General features: G+C 51.4%; 3 protein-coding genes across 9 annotated transcripts in view; 1 reads left to right on the forward strand and 2 right to left on the reverse strand.

Annotated features, from left to right (window-relative positions):
- The window catches only part of TRIM54 (tripartite motif containing 54), a 38,566-nt gene extending 33,504 nt beyond the window's left edge, over window positions 1-5,062 (forward strand). Inside the window, exons 4-9 of one of the 2 annotated variants that reach the window (XM_017545612.2) lie at window positions 3,051-3,146; window positions 3,690-3,923; window positions 4,184-4,206; window positions 4,318-4,442; window positions 4,562-4,654; window positions 4,929-5,062. In XM_017545612.2, coding sequence (XP_017401101.1) covers window positions 3,051-3,146; window positions 3,690-3,923; window positions 4,184-4,206; window positions 4,318-4,442; window positions 4,562-4,653 — 570 coding nt within the window. In that variant the 3' untranslated portion in view covers window position 4,654; window positions 4,929-5,062. Of the gene's footprint in view, window positions 1-3,050; window positions 3,147-3,689; window positions 3,924-4,183; window positions 4,207-4,317; window positions 4,443-4,561; window positions 4,655-4,928 lie in introns of those variants that run through there. The other variant, XM_037744631.1, reaches the window with a different exon arrangement.
- Window positions 5,063-5,446: 384 nt separating this feature from the next.
- UCN (urocortin) lies at window positions 5,447-7,266 on the reverse strand. Its single transcript, XM_017545616.2, has 2 exons — window positions 6,239-7,266; window positions 5,447-5,938 (listed from the first exon to the last, which is right to left on the reverse strand). The coding sequence occupies exon 2, from the start codon at window positions 5,923-5,925 to the stop codon at window positions 5,566-5,568; it is 360 nt and encodes a 119-aa protein (XP_017401105.1). The 5' UTR covers window positions 5,926-5,938; window positions 6,239-7,266; the 3' UTR covers window positions 5,447-5,565.
- A 322-nt stretch (window positions 7,267-7,588) lies between these two features.
- MPV17 (mitochondrial inner membrane protein MPV17) lies at window positions 7,589-20,779 on the reverse strand. 6 transcript variants are annotated; one of them, XM_037744633.1, is made up of 8 exons: window positions 20,678-20,779; window positions 20,079-20,153; window positions 10,728-10,843; window positions 10,409-10,501; window positions 10,225-10,320; window positions 9,948-9,980; window positions 9,631-9,683; window positions 7,589-7,966 (listed from the first exon to the last, which is right to left on the reverse strand). In XM_037744633.1, exons 2-8 carry the CDS (start codon window positions 20,146-20,148, stop codon window positions 7,849-7,851), a joined length of 579 nt encoding a protein of 192 aa, XP_037600561.1. In that variant the 5' UTR covers window positions 20,149-20,153; window positions 20,678-20,779; the 3' UTR covers window positions 7,589-7,848. The 6 variants fall into 6 exon arrangements, with proteins under 6 accessions (XP_037600561.1, XP_017401103.1, XP_037600560.1 ...); XM_017545614.2 differs by having other exon boundaries at window positions 7,589-8,068; XM_037744632.1 differs by lacking the exon at window positions 9,631-9,683 and having other exon boundaries at window positions 7,589-8,068.
- Between the last annotated feature and the right edge of the window lie 477 nt (window positions 20,780-21,256).

Raw genomic sequence — 21,256 nt, forward strand, 5'->3', positions numbered from 1 at the left:
GCAGCTGGGACTACAGGCACACGCCACCATCCCCAGCTAATTTTTTGTATTTTTAGTAGAGACGGGGTTTCACCATGTTGACCAGGATGGTCTCGATCTCTTGACCTTGTGATCCACCTGCCTCGGCCTCCCAAAGTGCTGGGATTACAGGCTTGAGCCACCACGCCCGGCCCTAGTTAGTTTTAAAGTCAAGCAGATTAAGCTGGGAGCAGTGGCTCACACCTGTAATCCTAGCACTTTGGGAAGCCAAGGTGGGCAGATCACCTGAGGTCAGGAGTTCTAGACCAGCCTGGCCAACATGGTGAAACCCCATCTCTACTAAAAATACAAAATTAGCTGGGCGTGGTGACGGGCACCTGTAATCCCAGCTACTCAGGAGGCTGAGGCAGCAGAATCACCTGAACCTGGAAGGCGGAGGTTGCAGTGAGCCAAGATCACGCCATTGCACTCCAGCCTGAGCAGAAAGACTGAAACTCCATCTCTAAAATAAAATAAAATAAAATAAAATAAAATAAAAAAGTCAAGCAGATTGGGGTGAAGGCCCCAGCTCTGTGTTTGACTCAGTATGTGACCTAGATATGTTACTTGACCTTTGAGGCCCTCACTTTCCTCATGTGTAAAATGAGGATGAAAATGCCTACTTCTGGAAGTAGCTGTAAGGATAAAATTAGATAATCGATGAAAACAGAGACTTCAGTATGGTGGGTGAGATACTTGCAGGGTCCTATCACTATCACACAACTAGATTCTGCATAAAACAGAATTTTCCAATTAAATTGCTAGCACATAGAAGCAAACGCGGTCAGTGGAGGTAGGAAGGGGCAAGGAGAAAAGACTGAATGGCAAGCACAGAAAAGGCAGCATTTCCAAGAGGACCAGTGCTGGCAGTGTCACTGAGCTAGAGAAACCAGAATACTCCTCCAAACCCCTGAAAGGAGGGGACCTGCCTCTAAGATTCCCAAGACCCTAGGTGAAATGGATACCAGGAGCAAAAGCAGTAAATTGTGCCACCTGGCTTTCAACAGAGGCAAATGCAAATTCTGCCTGGCGGAAAATATGCTCAGTTTAGGCCCTTAGGTTTTCCTTAGATTAATATCAACAAAATATTAGCTCACAATTGAAGGTGCACAGAGAAATGTACTCCATGAGTGAAATCAGCAGAAACAAAAATTACAGATTTAGGACCTTCCCCCCCTCCCTGCTAGGGAACTGAGATATTGGAATTATGAAAGAATTGGAAATCATTATGAATCAAATGCTTTTTAGAAAAAGATGAAAAAATGTTAAAAACTAAACAATAATAGAATATCAAAAAACAACCGTGTAGCCATGTGGTGGCTTACACTGGCGATCCTGACACTTTGGGAGGCTGAGGTGGGAGGATCACTTGAGCCCAGGAGTTTGAGACCAGCCTGGGCAACGTGTTGAAACCTGTCTACAAGAAAATATAAAAAATTTTCTGGACATAGTGGCATGTGCCTGTAGTCCCAGCTACCTGGGAGACTGCAGTGGGAGGATCACCTGAGCCCGGGTGTTTGAGGCTGCAGTGAGCTGAGATCAAGCCACTGCACTCCAGCCTGGGTGACAGAGTGAGACCTTGTTTCAAAATATGTATATAAATAAATAAAATAAATCATTCAACAGATGGCTCAGTATGGTGCCTGGAACCTGTAAATCCAGTGACGAGGGAGGCTGAGGCAGGAGGATAAGGCCAGGAGTTCAAGACCAGCCTGGGAAATATAGTGAGACCACCATCTCTAAAAAAAGTTTTTTTGTTTTAATTAGTTGGGAGTGGTGGCATGTGCCTGTAGTCTCACCTACTCAGGAGGCCAAGGTGGGAGGATCACCTGAGGGCAGAAGTTTGAGATGCAGTGAACAACGATCATACCACTGCACTCCAGCCTGAGTGACAGAGTGAGACTGTCTCTTAAAAAAAAAAAAAAAAGGCCGGGCGCAGTGGCTCAAGCCTGTAATCCTAGCACTTTGGGAGGCCGAGGCGGGTGGATCACGAGGTCAAGAGATGGAGACCATCCATGGTGAAACCCCGTCTCTACTAAAAATACAAAACATTAGCTGGGCATGGTGGTGCGTGCCTGTAATCCCAGCTACTCAGGAGGCTGAGGCAGGAAAATTGCCTGAACCCAGGAGGCGGAGGTTGCGGTGAGCCGAGATCGCGCCATTGCACTCCAGCCTGGGTAACATGAGTGAAACTCCGTCTCAAAAAAAAAAAAAAAAATCAGGCCAGGCAAGGTGGCTCATGCCTGTAATCCCAGCACTTTGGGAAGCCGAGGCGGGTAGATCACCTGAGGTCAGGAGTTCAAGAGCCTGACCAACATGGAGAGACCCCATCTCTACTAAAAAATACAAAATTAGCCGGGCATGGTGGCACATGCCTGTAATCCCAGCTACTTGGGAGGCTGAGGCAGGAGAATCGCTTGAACCCAGGAGGCGGAGGTTGTAGTGAACCGAGATCACGCCATTACACTCCAGCCTGGACAACAAGAGCAAAACTCCATCTCAAAAAAAAAACAAACAAAAAAACCTGGATGAATTAAATGACAGCTTTGTCTGAAAACAGAACTAGTGAACAGCATGAGAGGACTGAAAAACAAAATAAAACAAAACAGAATGTGTATCTATGGGAGAGGAGAAGATTGAGCGTGAGAATCAGATTCCCAGAATGAGAGGATAAAGAGAATGGAGAAGAGGCAATATTATGCAAATGGATAATCGTCAAGAATTTCTCAGAATTGATGCAAAAAATTAATCTACAGATAAAGCTTCTAGCCCTGTGCCTGGCATCTGGTGGATGGAGACTGTCTGTTCCTTCCCACTTAGTGATGGAGGGCTTCTTCTCTCCACCTCCTTCCAGAATCCCTAGAATGTGCTTCTGTACCTCTTGATAGTTCAAGTCTTCTAGATCTCTGTAGATGCCCTCATGGGGGATGGAGTGAAGGGGACAGCCCTCTTCTAGGCAACCCTGGCTGGGGTAAGGGGTGTAGCTCTTAGGCCAGGTCGCAGCTCTGAGTGCTGACCTGTTTGTGTGTCAGAGTGAGCTCAGCGATGGCATCGCGATGCTGGTGGCAGGCAATGACCGTGTGCAAGCAGTGATCACGCAGATGGAGGAAGTGTGCCAGACCATCGAGGTGAGCCTGGGCTGGAGGGAGGGAGGAACAGCAACTGGCTGCCCTGTGGACCCCGGGCTTCCTTCCAAGAGAACTGCTGTGGCCAAACTGGTCTGAAAGTTTCTGGGGTCCTGGGAGTGGTGGGATGGGCTTTAGCCAGGCTGCTGGGTGTGCATTCCAGCTTTGCTTCAAAACTTTAATCCAGTTATTTAATTTCTCTGTGCTTTGGTTTTGTTTAACCTCATAAAACAGTGATGATGATAATGGTATACCAGCTACCTCATGGGCTCTTTTTGAGAATTAAATGGAATAATGCAAGTGAAAACCAGGGCTAGGGATATAGACAGCACTCAGTGAAGCTACTTTAAAACATTGTGTTTTTATTATGGAAGAGATCTGGGCTGGATTCTGGCTCGGCCACTAACAGTGGCACTGCAGACCGGTCACTTTCTGTCTTGGTTCTCTGTGAGCTCCATCAAGTGGGGAGCAGGCCCAGTACCCTGGGATTTCCCAGCCACAGGGTCTCAGCCACGCCTTCCCTTGTCCTTGCTCCCCATCTTTTAGGACAATAGCCGGAGGCAGAAGCAGTTGTTAAACCAGAGGTTCGAGAGCCTGTGTGCAGTGTTGGAGGAGCGCAAGGGCGAGCTGCTGCAGGCACTGGCCCGGGAGCAAGAGGAGAAGCTGCAGCGTGTTCGTGGCCTCATCCGTCAGTACGGAGATCACCTGGAGGCCTCCTCTAAGCTGGTGGAGTCTGCCATACAGTCCATGGAAGAGCCACAGATGGCGCTCTACCTCCAGGTGGGCTCTAGGGGAGGGTGGCAGTGCTGCAGAGTGGCTGGAGTCAGGGCCTTGGCACCTGGACATCCAGGTTCAAGTCTTGTCTCTTGGACCTGCTTGCCCCTACCACCTTGGGCAGTTCACCCCCTCTGAGTTCGTTTTCTCCTTAACGAAATGGGATGTGCCTTCCCACCTACCCTGCAGGACTGTGGTGAGAAAGAAATGGGACTTTGCCCGGGCTGGCCCAGTGCTTACTCTCACCCTCCTTTTCTCCCCTGCAGCAGGCCAAGGAGCTGATCAATAAGTGAGTAGGCACAGCGGGAAGGGAAAGGAGGGGCTGCGCTGCTCCACTGGCTGGAGGAGGGGCTTGAGGGTACTGGGGCATTGCCAGTTGAGCCCAGTGTGGTCGCCACAGGGTCGGGGCTATGTCGAAGGTGGAGCTGACAGGGCGGCCAGAGCCAGGCTATGAGAGCATGGAGCAATTCACCGTGAGCGTGGAGCACGTGGCCGAAATGCTGCGGACCATCGACTTCCAGCCGGGTGAGGGAGGCGGCCAAGGGCCACCGGGACTGGGGTTCCGATCCTCCATATGGGGGCAAGGAGGGCAAAATGGCAGGAAAGTCAGGGACTCCACCTCACCAGGCCTTCCTTGGGCCCAGGCGCTTCCGGGGAGGAAGAAGATGAGGAAGTGGCCCCGGACGGAGACGAGGGCACTGCGGGGCCGGAGGAAGAGCGGCCGGATGGGCCTTAAGGTGAGAGTGGCCTGAGGAACTTGAAATGGGGCTTGGCTGGTGCACTCATGTCCCCTCCCCCGGTTACTGTCCCCCAGTCCTCGGTGCCACCCCACCCCGGAGCCACAAAGGCACATCCCCCAGGGCGGAAAAGTACACTTTCCTCCACCCCCACCGTACCTCCGGGTTACTGGGAGGGCAGGCACGGTCGGCTGAGTAGAGGAGAAACCCACGTGGCAGGGGACGGAGTGAGCGGCGCCTTCTCAGCACCCGCTCACTGATCCTTCTTTCCCGGGCACAGGTCTGCGCCTACCCGACTCTGCTCGAGAGCCTGCGCTAGGGTCGGGGAGGATCTGCGCAGAGACTGCGGAGTATCCCAGCTCAGTGCCTGCCCCGGGAGGATCTTAATAAAGAACTCAAGCTCCCAGACCCGCATCTCCTTTCGCTGCCCAATCCCTCACTCTCGGCTTTGGAGGCGACCCGCCACCATCCTGCCCTTCCTGGAACCTGAGACCGTTTGGGGGGTGGAAGCCAAATGAACCCCTATTGGGCACCTCCGTGATGCCAGGAGGGAACTGGTGAGCCCAGCACACTTGGAAGAGGATTGAGGGCAAGGCAGTGGTGCCAGGATCTCTGAGGTCCTGGGGATTTGGGGAGCCCTGGGGTCCACAGGCACCTGGCTGAAAGCCGCTCTCCCGGAACCTCCCCCACCCCCCTCGCATCTTGTTCCCCTCCCCCTGGCTAGGGGCCCCACCTTCCCACGGGTTCCCACCCTGCTGTAACTGCCGCACCCCCACGACAGAAGCCAACAGCTCTTCAGCACTTTTATTAAAAAATAGCCACGCAGAGAATGCCCTGGTGGCTCTGCCCCGCGTCCCAACCCTGAGGTGGGGGAAAGGGGTCAAAGTTTTCGCGGCCCCAAATCAGGCCCATCACTTGCCCACCGAGTCCAATATGATGCGGTTCTGCTCGGCGCGCTCCCGCTGGCTCTGCGTCCGCGCCAGCTCCAGTAGGGTCCGCAGCAGGTGAAAGGTGAGGTCAATGGACAGAGGAGGGTTGTCCCGCCGCGGCCGCTCCCCTGTCGTCCCGGGCCCCGCGCGGCGCGGGAAGCGCTCCGCTAGCAGCAAGAGGAGCGCGTGGGCCCCGCCGCCCTGGTTCCGCGCCCCGGGGCTCCAGCGCAGACTTGGAGCCTGGACCCCGGCCGCCTCGGGGCTCCTCTGGCTGCTCCCAGGGCGCAGATGTACTAGGAGCAGCAGCGCGGCCAGCAGCGCCGCGCGTCCCGCCTGCCTCATGGTGCCGCCGGCCCTGGACACACAGGGGCAGTGCAGGGTGAGATGCGCCTGGGGCAGCCGAAGGGGGCCGCTCCCCACCCCACACTGGCCCGGCAGGTACAGGGGGCCGCTCCCCTACCCGCGCTAGCCCGACGACCCCCAGCGGCTCCTGTGGCCGCGGGACCAATGCCCGCAGTCTGCCCTCCAGCCCCAGCCGCTGCGCCAGTGCTGTTCCACCCCTTCCATCCAGCCTCCCTCCCAGAGGAGCGCGGTGGCTGAGCTGAGCGGAGTCTTGATGTTGGGGGAGGCTGGGCGGATGCTCTGAGCCACTCACAGGTTTTCAGCGAGTGTTTGTACGGTCCAAGACGGAGCTCCAGTTTCTGTCCCTCGGGGCGGGCTGAAGGCGCCTTGGGGAACACAGGGTCTGTCCCGGGACTGCCGCCAGCCTTATATAGCGCCAGGACAGCTCCGACTGACGTCAGTGAAGAACATGCACTGACTGTAGAAGCAATGACAGCCACAGCTTCGAGTCTGGCGGCTGGCGAGCCCCCAGAGGGACGCACCTCCTGACACCAGCCTTTGTGCCCCTGTGGCTAGCGTTGGAAGCAGCACTGGACGCAGGGCAGCAAGAAGCCGGCTGGGACATAAGGACTGCTCTGGGACCCACAAGAGTCCCTCGCCCTGCTTAGAACAGCCAGCAGTGACTAGGGCGGTCCCCAGACCAGACTAGTCCGGGTCGTCTGTTCTCCGACACACGAAAGGGAGGTGGAACCGTGGGGCTGTCCATGGTGCTGACCCTGTCCTCTGCCTCTAGAAAGGCCTGAGGAGTTGCCAGAGAACGCTATGTGACTGGAACCCCTTGCCTCCCCACAGCTATCAGTTATGCAAATGGAGGCATCAGGAGTGCACCGGTGGCACTCAGCCAACACAGTCGGACCCATCGAGGGGCAGTCTGCCACAACCACAGTCTCCCAGCATTCTTTATCTTTTTCTAGCCCCAGGATCCAAATTCCAGGGCTGTCTGACCAAGGCACCATGTAATAGGGCCTCTGGCCTCTGAGTGCTTTCAGACCACAAATGGCTGGCCCCATCTGCTTTTGAGTTTGCCCAAAGTGGTAGTTTAGCAAAGTTCAGTTTCTCTCCTGGGAATCACAGTAGCAGTATTACTCTGCCCATGACCTTCAGGTTACAATCACTGGGTAGGCAGTAAAGAAATTTGGGTTCAAGTTTCTGCTAACTCCTGGTATGGACAGATCACCTCCCTTCTAGCAACCTCAGGGTCCTCATTTGCAAAAGACTGCGCTTGGCCAGGCGTGGTGGCTCACGCCTGTAATCTCAGCACTTTGGGAGGCCGAGGCAGGCGGATGACAAGGTCAAAGAGATCAAGACCACCCTGGCCAACATGGTGAAACCCCATCTCTACTAAAAATACAAAAATTACCCGGGTGTAGTGGCACACAGCTGTAGTCCCAGCTACTTGGGAGGCTGAGGGAGGAGAATTGCTTGAACCCAGGAGGCAGAGGCTGCAGCAAGCTGAGATCGTGCCACTGCACTCCATGACAGGCAAGACTCCATCTCAAAAAAAAAAAAAAAAAAACATTGGGCTTGGTGGTCTCTTGGCTTCTTTCCAGCTCTAGAAATGACTCAGTTTTCTGCTTAAAAACTTACTCATTACCACTGCAGATTCCAGACTACATATTTAATAACATATTTACTGAGGCACCATATAAAGGGTTCTGGGGTTTCTAAAGAGCTGGAGCTACAGTAACGCTGGGCAGGGTTAGAGTAACAAATGTGTCTGTGAAGAGTGGGAACGAGTAGCATCTGCTGGGATATAGGTGTAAAGTTGATAAGGTCATGAAGTTCACCAGATATTCATAGAGTGCTTAGTATGTGGAGGGAGTAAGACTATTTTAAAGGGCTCTAAAGCAGTCAGTGTACATTTTAGAGTGAAGAGAGGAATGGCAGGGTGCTAGTCTTCTTAAGTTCTGACTGGCAACCCAATCCCATGGAAACTGCTGTGCCCACTTTGAGGAGGTTGTCTGACTGTTCCAGGTCCAATCTGCAAAGTGGAAATGATGGAGTGAGGTAGGCTTAGGGCTGATGTGCCTTCCAGGACAGGTAGGAGTTCCAGATAACAGCAACGCATTGGACAACAGCCAACCTAAGGAACAGGAATAGCACCGTGAAGAGGAAGGCTAAGCATGAGCAAGGGCTGGAGACCAGAGCGTGCGATGGAAAAGGATGGATCCTTTCAGAGTACTGGCAGGTTTAGGTCTCTTTCCTTCAGCGCCATTTTTTTTTTCTGACACAGAGTCTCCTTTGTCACCCAGGCTGGAGTGCAGTAGCATGATCTTGGTTTACTGCAATCTCTGCCTCCCAGGTTCAAGTGATTCTCATGCCTCAGCCTCCTGAGTAGCTGGGACTACAGATGTGTTCCACCACAGCTGGCTAATTTTTGTATTTTTAGTAGAGACTGGGTTTCACATGTTGGGCAGGCTGGTCTCCAACGCCTAACCTCAAGTAATCCACCCATCTCAGCCTCCCAAAATGCTGGGATTACAGGCATGAGCCACTGCACCTGGCCCCTTCAGCACCCTATGAAGGGTCTGTGTGGCTTGGACCAAAGGACAACTGGCCCAAATTCTTGTGCCATCCCAGAGCTCTGTTTCCTAGGTGCTAGCCTCAAAGGCTAAATACTTAGCGGCTCTCTTGCCATGCTTAACTCTGTTATTCACAACTCTGTCTGGGCCCCTTCTAAACTCACTGATCTGTCTTGTACCAGCTGAGATTTCATCTTCCAAAATGTACTGCCTACCATATAAAGTAGCACCTTTTTGTTTTAAATTAACCTTGCTCTAGTTTCAAAGAGTGTTGCAAGGACCCTAATGGATTTGGTTCATAAGTCTGTATTCCTTTTTTTTGGAGACAGGGTTTCATTCTGTCATCAGGCTGAAATAAAGTGGCACGATCTCGGCTACAGCAACCTCTATCTCTCAGGCTCAAATGATCCTTCCACCTCAGCCTCCCAAGTAGCTGAGACTAAAGGTGCATATCACCATGCCTGGCTTTTTGTAGAGATGGGGTCTCACTATATTGCCCAGGCTGGTGCCGAACTCCTGGACTCAAGCAATCCTCTCGCCTCAGTCTCCTGAAGTGCTAGAATTACAAATGTAAGCGACCGTGCGCAGCCAGTCTGTATTCCTTTTAGCTATGGTATTCATGTATATCTTGGCCATGTCCCCTCTGAAGAGTTCCATATTTTCCCCTGTTCCCGAGACCCCTCACCTCTAAGCATTTGAACCATGCATCTTCAGTTCCACTATATTTTTGGGTGCAGTTCAGCAACTATCTTTATCGTATCCAGCCAAGCTCCTACTTGGCTTTCTGGTCTACCTGTCTGTCTAACCTAGGCAGCAGCACCCCAGGCACTGTCCCTGCAGATATGCCATCAAGTGCGGAGCTCAGGTGGGATGGAGACAAGGGTAGTGGAAGCAGGATCCTCCCTAGGGAGATGAAGAAGGTTAATGGGAAGATATTCTGGGACAGTTTCTGGAATGGCAAGACATTCTTAATAACATGCTTGGGAAGCTGAGGAGCTCTGATCAGGGCTCAGCATTCCGGTTGGGGGTCTAAAGTAGCTCAAGGTTGAAATGAGAATCATTTTCTCTCCAACTGTTGCTAATGTGGGTCTTCCTTGATAGGTGGGGTAGGGGTGTGGCATACCTGTAATGAAGGGGGATCAGGTAGAAGTTGGCTAACTGCACAGCAGGCCATAGCTGCAAGAGAGAGAAGGTAAAGGTTGGATGGTTGCCCCACCACCTGACCCCAAACTAACTGTCTTTCCCGGCCCTACCCCAACTTCTGCACACAAGAAGGCGGCGAACAATTGGGTGATGGCTTCCCTAATTACGGTGCCCATCCTGGGAGTGAAAGAGGAATCCCAATGGAAAGGTTTTCCATGTCAGGAGGACCCCCCAATCCCAGGATAGTTCTAGACTTAAGGAAGCAGGAGAACAAGCAGTTGGGGTGTTAGCTCTTACATAGTAGTTGGTGATAAGGGCATCAGGATAATCCTGGAGAGACAGAGAAGGAACAAATTAACACTTGCACCTCCAGGCAGCTCCCACTTCCCAGTGTGAACGTCACACATGGATGTCTGTTCAAAGAACACATTCCTGCACCATGCCCTCAGCTCCTCCCCTCCATGGCCTAGGACTCAACCTCCACTTGCCCCTTTTTATCCTGGTGAAACCTGTCTCCTTCCCCTGGGCTGTCAGTCTGCCAGCCAAAGACATTCTCTACACCTGTCCAGCTCACCCGCTGTAGTTTGGCCCAATTGTCCTGGGCTGGAAGTCCATTGAGTGCCCCTACCAGTGGGAGAAAGCACCCCAGAAAACACGGGGCAAAGCCACCCTAGGGAAGAGAAATTCAAGTCCTGTGAGTGCTTAAATCTCCACCTACCCCCAAGACAGCTCACCCTCCCCACTGTTCTCCGGCTCACCTGATCCAACAACATCTTCTTCAGTGCATCAACCTTGGTGGTGCCAGGGATGAACCGATCCAAAACCTTGTACCAGCCTCCTACCACAGGGCCCTGGAAGTACACCCCAGATAGCAGCAGGCTGCAGTGAGGGGACACTTGGCATTTATATCACTAAGCTCCCCGTCCCAATTATCAGAAAGCCTTAGGGGAAGTGGACACTAAGAAAATAGAGGGCAGTAGGTTGGCTTAGGTGTCAGAGTCCAAGGGAAGCCAGATGATAGTAAAGCACCAAGACCACTGTTGAGTCTACCGAAGCCCTGGTGAGGGTAGAACTTACCACAAAGCCACAGCCCAGCAACACCATGGTCAGAGTCCGGCTTCTCTGGTGTTCCTGCAGACCCCGCCTCTCCACCAGCTGCTGTGAGATAATGTCACCCACGCCCATCAGAGACCCTGTGCAGGGTACACAGGTGTTGTCAGGACATCTCCTAGAATGGGCTGCTGTTCCAAGGAGGGAGGGACATCTGATGGTAGCCACTGACACTCTGGCAGTTTGCCCAGGGCTTCATTCTGGAAACAAATGACCAGTCCCTTCCTGCTGCCTCAAAGCCCTCATGTCTCCAAGGATGGTGACACCTCATGTGTATCCTGTCAGAAGCTGGGATGAACAAGCCTGGGCCCAGGAACTTTGCATTGAACTGTAAAGGGAAGTCAGAGTCAGAAAGTGTAGAGAGAGGAAGAATTTAAGGCCACAGGGCTAAGAACCAGAGACTGTCAGAATCGAAAGGGGCTTTAAGATAATTTAATGTAAACTCCTTATTTTAGAGGTATGGAAACAAAAGTCCAGGGTCCCACATAACCAGTAAGTGCAGAGCTAAGGCAAGAACCAGGTGGCTGGATTCCTAGACACTGTTCTTTCCAGACACAGCACAATGAATAAATCGTGTAGACCGGTAGGAAACACTGTTTTCTCCCCCAAGCCCAAGGCAAGACCCTGCCAACAGCTTTCACCTTGGTCTCGGGGTCTCTATTTGTGGAGAATAGCAAGAATGACTCTTTTTTTTTCTTTTCCATTTTTTTTTTTTTTTAGACTGAGTCTTGCTCTGTCATCCAGGCTGGAGTGCGGTGGTGTGATCTCAGCTCACTGTAACCTGTGCCTCCCAGATTCAAGTGATTCCCCTGCCTCAGCCTCCCGAGTAGCTCCCACCACCATGCCTGGTTTTTGTATTTTTAGTAGAGGAGGGGTTTCACTATGTTGGCCAGGCTGGTCTGGAACTCCTGACCTCAGGTGATCTGCCTACTTTGGCACCCCAAAGTGCTGGGATTATAGGCATGTGCCACCGCGCCTGGCCAGAATCACTCTTTTTCTAAAACAAGAGAGCTGGCCTGGAATGGTCGCTCACACCTGTAATCCCAGCACTTTGGGAGGCTGAGGCGGGATGATTGCTTGAGCCCAAGAGTTTGGGGCCAGCCTGGGCAATATAGCAAGACCCCACCTCTATAATTTTTTTTTTTAACAATTAGCTGGGCATAGTGACATGTGCCTGTAGTCCCAGCTACTAAGCAGGTTGAGGTGGGAGGACTGCTTGAGCCCAGGAGGTCGAGGCTGCAGTGATCGTATCACTGCACTGCAGCCTGGGCGACACAGCAAGACCCTGTCTCAAAAAGAAAAAAAAAAGTAATAAAACAAGAGTGTTCAAATGTTCACAAGCAGGAAGAGAACTGGCTGAGCTGATAACAGTCCCCACAAGAAAGTCTTGGCCACCTCTTGGCACAATCGGCTAAACCGAGATTTCCCCCATTCATAACCTTACACTGAGTTGGCAATGGATATAGTGGCCATTTCCCCCCAGGACTCTGCACCTGCTTCCCTTTCCCTAACTGCACAGACACCCAGCTCCAAGCAGCCCTATTTAGACACCCACATCCAGAAACTACGACAGAAATCATCACTGTTTACAGAGCCCCCAGTCTATTATGGTGGCGTGATGGTTTTTAGCAAATACACACTTATCAGGCCACTTGGGAGTGACCATATCATCTCTGGCTTGTCCGTCTATCTCACCAAGTAATGAGAGCCACCCTCCAGCCCTGTAGCCGCACTGTCCCCGTGCCCTCAATTAGCACTGGGCAAACACGTCCTTCTGCCCCATTCCTTGGCCCGGAGCTGGCTCTGACGTCCATGCTGGCTGCACATTCACTGCTGCGCTCTTCCTCCATACCTTCTGCCCAGCCCTGCGCCCTGAGCAGCTTAGTCAAAGGAAGCTGGGTAAGGCTGACAGCTGGGGCTGGGGATGGTCACCCAAGGCTCACCTGGGCTGCTGGCCATGGAGCAGCTCTGGGCACCCCCAGTCCTGCCTTCTCTCTCCCTGAAACTCCCAAAGTGGTGGGGCTCTTCCCACAACACTGCGAGACATGACCTCCCAGAGACAAAGACAGAATCCTAGACACCCCTCACCATACACCTAAGCAAGCCCTTTTGGTAAGTGCTCAGAAAATAAAGGAAAAATGTCAAATGTACTGCTCCAAACAGCAAGACCATTCTGAGAAAGGGCATGAAGAACTCTTGAGTCCCCTCTAACCTGTATTCATCACTGTTGGCAGGCTGAGGGAAGCTAGAGAGATTTAGGGGCCAAAGCAGTTCACGAGGTTACATCTACTCAGAGAGATCTAGACAGACTAGACTTAGAGAAAATACTATAGTATTTCAGAATGAACAGCTCTGAAGATGAGCTGGAGCTAGACAGACTGGTCCAAGAAGGTGCGAGGACCTTGGGGCACTGCAGATTTACTCCCACCCCAAGCAATCAGCACTCAGTTCCCTATCCCTCCAGGCAGGGATAGGAGGGAGCTGCTACAGCCCTGCAGAAAGGAAGAGTGCTGCTGAGAAGGGGAGGGAATGGTGAGGCAGAAAAGGCAGTTCCTTCTCAAATGAAGGGACAAACAGTGTAATGGTCTACTTTGGTAAGGTGTTTACAAAGGGCGCTTATACATTTATCCTCACAAAAGATCTGGGAGGTAGGTGGTCACACCTCCGTTAATTAATTAATTCATTTGTTTTGTTTGTTTTTGAGATGGCCTCTCACTCTGTCACCCAGGCTGGAGTGCAGCGGCAGGATCTTGGCTCACTGCAACCTCTGCCTCCCAGGTTCAAGCCTCAGCCTCTTGAGTAGCTGGGATTACAGGTGCCTGCCACCATGCCTAGCTAATTTTTTGTATTTTTAGTAGAGACAGGGTTTTACATCTTGGCCAGGCTGGTCTTGAACTCCTGACCTCATGATCCACCCGCCTTGGCCTCCCAAAGTGCTGGGATTACAGGCATGAGCCACTGTGCCCGGCCTCATTTATTTATTTACTTATTATTATTATTATTATTTTAGACAGAGTTTCGCTCTTGTCACCCAGGCTGAAGTGCAATGGCATGATCTTGGCTCACTGCAACCTCTGCCTTCCGGGTTGAAGCGATTCTACTCCCTCAGCCTCCTGAATAGCTGGGACTACAGGCATCCACCACCACACCCCATTGATTTTTGTATTTTTAGTAGGTATGGGGTTTCACCATGTTGGACAAGCTGGTCTCAAACTCCTGACCTCAGGTCATTCACCTGCCTCGGCCTCCCAAAGTGCTGGGATTACACGGATGAGCCACTGTACCCGGCCCACACCCCCATTTAATGATGAATTTTGAGAGATGAGATGACTTGGTAAGGAATACAGCTGGGACTGAACCCAGGCCTTCTCTCAAGGAGGAAAAAGGAGGCCAGGGTATTCTCAGTGTGGGCTGACATGGGCTCAGAGGTCAGCGGCACCAGGAGGCCCCTGTGGCTGCTCCCCCGCCAGCTGTTCCTGCCCAAGTGAGGACCCAAAGGGCCTGCATATCAAAGACATTCCCTAGACTAATGCACTTCCTCTCTGTCTTTACTCCCCAAAACTCCATCACTCTGCTCCGTGTCACCTTATAGGGATGGCAGGAAGCAATATTCCTGGGAAAGAAACAGAGAAGTGTGTGTTTTCACTCTTCATGGCTTGCCAACAGTCAAACAACAAGCTAGAGGCAGAGCTGGAATGAAAAGCCAAGTCCCTGACTTCTAGCCCTGTAGTCCTGGAAGCCTGCAGCCTTGCAGAAAGATGGATTCAAGGCCCTCAAACTTTGCTCATCTAGCCTGAGGGACTACCAAGTGACAGGGCAGCAGTTGGGGAGAGTAGGTGGTAGGTAGATCTGCAGTCCCTGACAGTTCTGTTCATTTCAGAGGAGCAGCGCCCAGGGGCTCCTTTGCTCACAGATGATCAGGCCCCATGGGCCTGCAGCAACTCCAGGGTGGTATAAGGCTTTGGTGCAAGCATAGAGCAAGCCTGCTTTTCCAGCACAAGTGACCCTTTGAGCAGGAAGGACCCAGACAGTCAGATTCCTCATCCCATCTTCCCCAACCCCAGGGCCGAAACAGACCCAAACCACCTCAACCCTGGACATATCTGGTTGGTCTGGACCCTCCAGTGCTCTGATCCCCTGCCCCTTGGACTTGTTTCCAGGGAGTTGGGACTGGAGGCCTGAAGACACATAATGCCCAGAGGCCTGATGGGGCAGGGTGAGGGGCTGCTGGGCAGTGATACCCAATGACAGGCTGGGCGTGGAGCCCAGTGAGCAGATGCTGGCGCAGGTGTGACATCATGCCCCTGGGTAGGTGCCAGTTCTCATGTCGTCACTCCCCACCAGATCCAGTGGCCGGGGGAAGGGAGCCTGCCTCTGAGCACAGATCAATTTGGGACCACTTCCTGCCCACTAGTGGAAAAGCCCCAACTTCCGTATCTTCTTCCCAGGCGTAGGCGGGGTAAATTCTCTACTTCTATTTTGTTTCTCTACTTACTTTTGTGGCTTTTGCATCTCATGTGCAAGAAGGCAGAGGGGCAAGAAGTGGCTTCTTGGAAGGAGGAGCAGGAAGCATGTCCTTCGGTCCAAGAGGCCTGGGTCAGCAGGTATAGCTACTGGCATGGGGCCAGCAGTGCTGCCGTTCCTCCCCAGAGGTCTCCAAACATTAGTTAGTTGCCTGGGGTAGGGGCTCAGTCTGGCACAGAGTCCAGAGGGAGTGGAAGCCCAGCAGTAGGAGTGGGGAGTGGGTCCTCTGGGATTATTCTGAATGCTCTCCCATTCTGGCCTAAACCCATCCTACTCCTAGAAAATGAAAAAAAAATGGGTAGTTTTGCAGCTTGTCAGGTATCTAAGCCCACATCAGCATCTGGAGGCTCCAGTAGTCTCAAGTGCAAGGCAGTGTGGCAGGCAGCGCCCTGGGTTATAACGCCAGCTGTACCACTGACCATCTGAGACCTCAGTGCATGACACTCACCCCTCCTTCCTCAGTTTCCTTCTCTGCAGTCTCATGGGCTAGACTGGATGGTCTGTAAGGTCTATTTAGCTCTCACGCCCTCACTTAATTCAAACTCCAGGGAAACCAGTATCTGTCGGAACTCAGCTGCTCCCACAGCAGGACCAAGGTGGACTAAGATGGATGAAGCTGGGCCCCAGGCCCACTGGAGAGTGGAAGGGCCCTCAAAGAAGGAAGGGATAAAGCTGACTCACACTCTGCAAAACATGCAGCCAATCTTCCCCCAGACTAACCTGTTCCTGACTCTGGCTTGGCCAAAACTGGTATGCTAGACATTTCTTTTGAATAATTTCAAATGTTCTTACCTATCTCTTACTCCAGCCATTACTACAGTTCAACGGGATAGATCCTTGCTTCAGGCCTATGCCATACCTGGGCCTTTGCTGTTGATGGCTTCAGTGACTATGCATGTGCAAACTAGTAGTGGAGGGGAGTTATCCCATGAGGTGAATCTTTTTTTTTTTTTTTTTTTTTTTAGATGGAGTCTCGCCAAGGCTGGAGTGCAGTGGCACAATCTCAGCTCGCTGCAACCTCCGCCTCCTGGGTTCAGGCAATTCTCCCGTCTCAGCTTCCTGAGTAGCTGGGATTACAGGCGCCTGCCACCACATCCGGCTAATTTTTGTATTTTTTAGTAGAGATGGCATTTCACCATGTTGGCCAGGCTGTTCTCGAACTCCTGACCTCAAGTGATCGGCCCGCCTTGGCCTCCCAAAGTGCTGGGATTACAGGTGTGAGCCACCGCACCAGATGTGGGGTGAATCTTTGACCAATGTGGGATGGGAGCAGCAGATAAAGATTTCTTCTTTTCTCTAGAAATTACTATTCATTTTCATGAGACTTACTTACAAAAAAAAAAAGAAAGAAAGAACTATTCATCCAGACAGTCCTAAGGAGTATGTCTTTTCTTTCATTTTTTTTTGAGACAGAGTCTTACTTTGTCTCCCGGGCTGGAATGCATGATCTCAGCTCACTGCAACCTCCACTTCCTGGGCTCAAGCGATTCTCCTGCCTCAGGCTCCTGAGTAGCTGGAACTATAGGCACACACCACCATGCCTGACTAATTTTTTTATTTTTAGTGGAAATGGGGTTTCACCATGTTGGCCAGGCTGGTCTCAAACTTCCAACCTCAGGTGATCTGCCTGCCTTGGCCTCCCAAAGTGCTAGGATTACAGCTGTGAGCCAACATGCTCAGCCACTTTAAGGAGTATTTCAAAGAGCTTCTCATTCCAAGGGACTGAGCAACAGCTGCCCTTAGAAGTGGCTAATTCAATAATGCATCCTTCTAGTAGCTCTCCCTCTTTCCCTCCATGGGATCACTTCCTCTCCCTAACAAGGTATCTGTACGTAAGCTTCAGGCTCTGCTTTTTGTAACCCAAGGCTAAGATGGTTATCCACCTTCAGATTATGGCAAGTGGAACAAAGCTAACCCAAACACCACTATAAAAAGAATATGACTTGGGCAAAACCCCATCTCTACCAAAAAAGAAAATAAATGAGCTGGGCATGGTGGTGTAAGCCTGCAGTCCTAGCCACTTGGGAGGCTAAGGCAGAGGATCCTATGTTGCCCAGGCTGGAGTGCAGTGGCACAGTTATAGCTCAGGATGGGATCATGCCACTGCACTCCAGCCTGGGCAACAGAGCAAGAGCCTGTCTCAAAATAAAATAAAATAAAATAAAATAAAATAAAATAAAATAAAATAAAATAAAATAAAATAAGTTTATTGTGCCTGGGCTGCCAACACTCACAGAAAGAACCAACCTGTTGAGTCTTTAAGTTTATCGAGCATTTAGGGGCACAGTGGCTTGCGCCCGTAATCCTAACACTTTGGGAGGCTGAGGCGGGAGGATCACTTGAGGTCAGGAGTTCAAGACTAGCCTGGTAAACATGGCGAAACCCTGTCTCTACTAAAAATACAAAAAAGTAGCTAGCCTGGTGTGGTGGCGCACCTATAGTCCCAGCTACTCAGGAGGCTGAGGCGTGAGAATTGCTTGAATCCAGGAGGTGGAGGTTGTAGTGAGTTGAGATTGCACCACTGCTCTCCAGCCTGTGCAACAGTGTGACACTCTGTCTCCAAAAAAAATAATAATAATAATAAAAAATTTCCAAAGCCTTTTCACAGTGATATTCCAGGAACAATATATTCCTATATTCCTTTTCACAGTGATAATAACCATACAGCTAAACTCAAGTTGTTGTCATTGTTGTTGTTTTTGAGACAGTTTCACTCTTGTTGCCCAGGCTGAAGTGCAATGGCGTGATCTTAGCTCACCACAACCTCCGCCTCCGGGTTCAAGTGATTCTTCTGCCTCAGTCTCCCGAGTAGCTGGGCTTACAGGCATGCGCCACCATGCCTGGCTAATTTTGTATTTTTAGTAGAGACAGGGTTTCTCCATGTTGGTCAGGCTGGTCTCGAATTCCCAAGCTCAGGTGATCCGCTCGCCTTGGTCTCCAGTGATCTGCCTGCCTTGGCCTCCCAAAGTGCTGGGATTACAGGTGTGCCTAGCCTAAACTCAAGTTTTAAAAGAGGAAACTGAGGCTCAAAGAAGCTTACTGACTTGTCCTGATTAATGCACCTACTAGGTGCGATGGCTCTAAGATTCAAATCCTGGTCTTCTAAGTCTGAAGTCTCTGTACTGTTTTCTAGTGTGATGAGCTATTCCATGGAACCTCAGAAACTACTATGCTGGGGTAGTGAGCTAAAGCCACTTTCCCCCTTTATTTGTAGTTTGATCCAAATACCCTGAACAGGAGGGAAGGAAAAGTCTGAATGGTCTGAAAAAGTCTGGGAAAAGTGCTGGGAGGCTACAATTTGCTACAGGGCAGAGCTGGGATGTCAGTACAGCCTCAGGAAGACTGAGGCTGTGGAGCTGAAGGGCTCCAGCACCAAGAGACCAGAACCCCAGTTCAGCCACATGTTGGCACCTGGGCTTCCTTGGAGCTCTAGCTCCTGCCTTTGTCAGCTGCAGATGTCTTGGGTAGAGAAATGCAAGGACTATCCTTCCCTCCCTATTCTTGATGACCACAAGGGGGAAGCTTCCATCTGGCAGTTATGGGCCCTGGGGGAATCTGAGCCTGGGCAAAGGGCCCAGCGTGTCAGTTCCCATCACAGCCACGCTGCCCAGCATGAGTCACCACACACGCAGCCAGGTGAGTCATACAGGCTGACGGACACTGAGGACAGGACGAGAGGTGGTTGGGCACCGGAGACTGGAGAGGGACTCAGGGAAGGGCCAAATAATCCATCTCCTGGCCATTCATGCAGTTAAGTTTCTAGTGCTGATGTAGGGCTATTCTGGTCACAGGACCCCTGTTCTACTCTGGCTTTCGGTAGCCTCCCATCCCTTCCAATGGTCCTCTTCTCAGAAGCCCAGTCAACAATAGAATCCTGTTCCCCTCCTCTAAACATGGGCAAAACCTCATCTTAATGTGATTACCCTTTGTACCCCAATGGTCTAAGGCCTTCTAATCATTCCCCCTATAAGACTTACTTATTTTCGCACCATCCTCTTACATTAGCTAACTTGCAAAATGAAGATGGTAACAAATGTAGGTAAGTCACTGCGTTACCTCTGTGAGGTTGGTATTCAGTCACTGCATTTGGAGTGATTGGTATCTGATCACTCCAAATGGATCAGGATGGAGTGATCGGATACCGTTTGGAGATACATATTTAGACAGTAAATAATAAGAAAAGCAAATGAATGATATAAACAAAACTCAGGAAATTTGTGTGTGTGAATTAGGGAGAGGTGCTCAAGAGATCTCAAAGCTGGTTGCTGATACAGAACTGTTCAGTTTTAATGCTATTTAAACTGTACATACATGTCTCAGTCATTCTTTTGTATGTTTCACAATAAAAAATACCATGAAAAACTGGGGTAGGAGTCTTGATTTAGCACTTATTAGGTGTGATCTAACGTGGACTCAACCCTCCTAGCTTACACAACTTTGTGGGGGCCCTATGCTATAATGTATATAAAAGTGCTTTGCATACAGTAAAATGTTAGTTTTCCAAGTTGGGGCCTTCTGGGGCAATGCCTTTATCTTATTTCAGGACTGACCAGCTTTTTGAGGACTTTGAAATCCTAAAACCCTGCTGCACAGCTTGGCCAACTATGCATACCCCTTAAAAACAGCCTTGGGGGCCACCCTCCAAAACAGACTGGGGACAGTGTGTGATGAAAGCCAGCCAACCCTTCGAGAGGGCTGAATAGAAACAGAAAGTGAGAGTGGTGCAGTGAGACAAGCCTCTGGCTTCCAAATCAGTCTGCCCTGGTCCCACTCAAGTCCTAGAGGGACACTCACCAGCTGTCAGGACCTGTACTTTCCACGGGTGAGCAGCCAGAGCCCGCTGGTATGCCCGCCAGAGTGCCATGCTTCCTGTCAAGCCAAGAGAAGAGGGGTCACCCCCGCTGTCCCTTTTCACAACTAAGGAGCCGCCTGACATTCCCTGTGCGCACTCCCTTGCCCTTCCCACTTCCAATGTTACTTAAAGGGGCAGAGGCCACATACGGGATGCTTCCCAGACAGCTTCCTGTTGCAGGAGTCGCCTTAGGCAACTGGGGAAGAGAGAAAGGCTGTGGGAAGCTATGGACTCCCAGTAGCAGCCACCAGCCACCCCACCCTCAGTCCTGAAGCAGGGCCAATGGAGGCCTGGGATCCCGACCGAGACACTCAAGAGGGCAGCTTTGCTCTGGCTTCCACCCAGAGATTAGGTCCCTGAAAAGGCAGCTTGGTCCCTCTCCAGATTCAGACTTGGTTGCAACCAGTGTAACCTTCCTGAGTCCAGCTCCAGACCCAAAACAGGGTACATCACTGTCCGAATATACAATGACCACATGCCTTGTGGGCGCTCATGACTTACAACACTTTAAGCCAGTGACTGCGGATCATCCGCCACTCACCTGAGTGCGAGCTGGGCGCGGAGCCTCCCTCCCACGTAACAGGCTGGCCTAGGAACTTCCGCGCCCAAGTCCCGCCCCTTCCGCCCAAAGTCCCACCCCTTCCTCCCAGCGTCCTTCGGACATTTGCACCCAGGACAGGAATGGGAGTGGACCGAGCCAGATACCCCTGGAGAGCGACTTAACTCGGTCACCCACTCCGTGAGCGACCCCTTTTCCAGCTGGACTGCGCCGGACCCTTGTGTGGACCCTGCCGGCCTTACTTCCCACCTGGGTTCAACCCTCTGCCTCCTCCAGCCCCTTCTCTCCCCTCGAGGCCCGGGCCTCTCTCAGTCCGTTAGTCTCATTGTTCAGCCCACCCTCCCCCGCAAGAACTTCACAAGGTCCTGACATCCTTTTCTCAGCAATCGTAGTTCGGGAGCTATAAGCTATTTTTTGTCTCTAGGTTCTTCATTATCCTCAGCTGTGAGCTCATGCGTGGGTGAAACTGGAGTCGTTCATATTTGTCCTCATGCAACTATTTCAGTGCTTTGCTGCAAACAGCCACTTAAGAAATATTGCATACATGTGACTCTTCCACAG

This window comes from Cebus imitator, unplaced genomic scaffold (genome assembly GCF_001604975.1).
Source record: "Cebus imitator isolate Cc_AM_T3 unplaced genomic scaffold, Cebus_imitator-1.0 Scaffold180, whole genome shotgun sequence".
NCBI lineage: Eukaryota > Metazoa > Chordata > Mammalia > Primates > Cebidae > Cebus > Cebus imitator.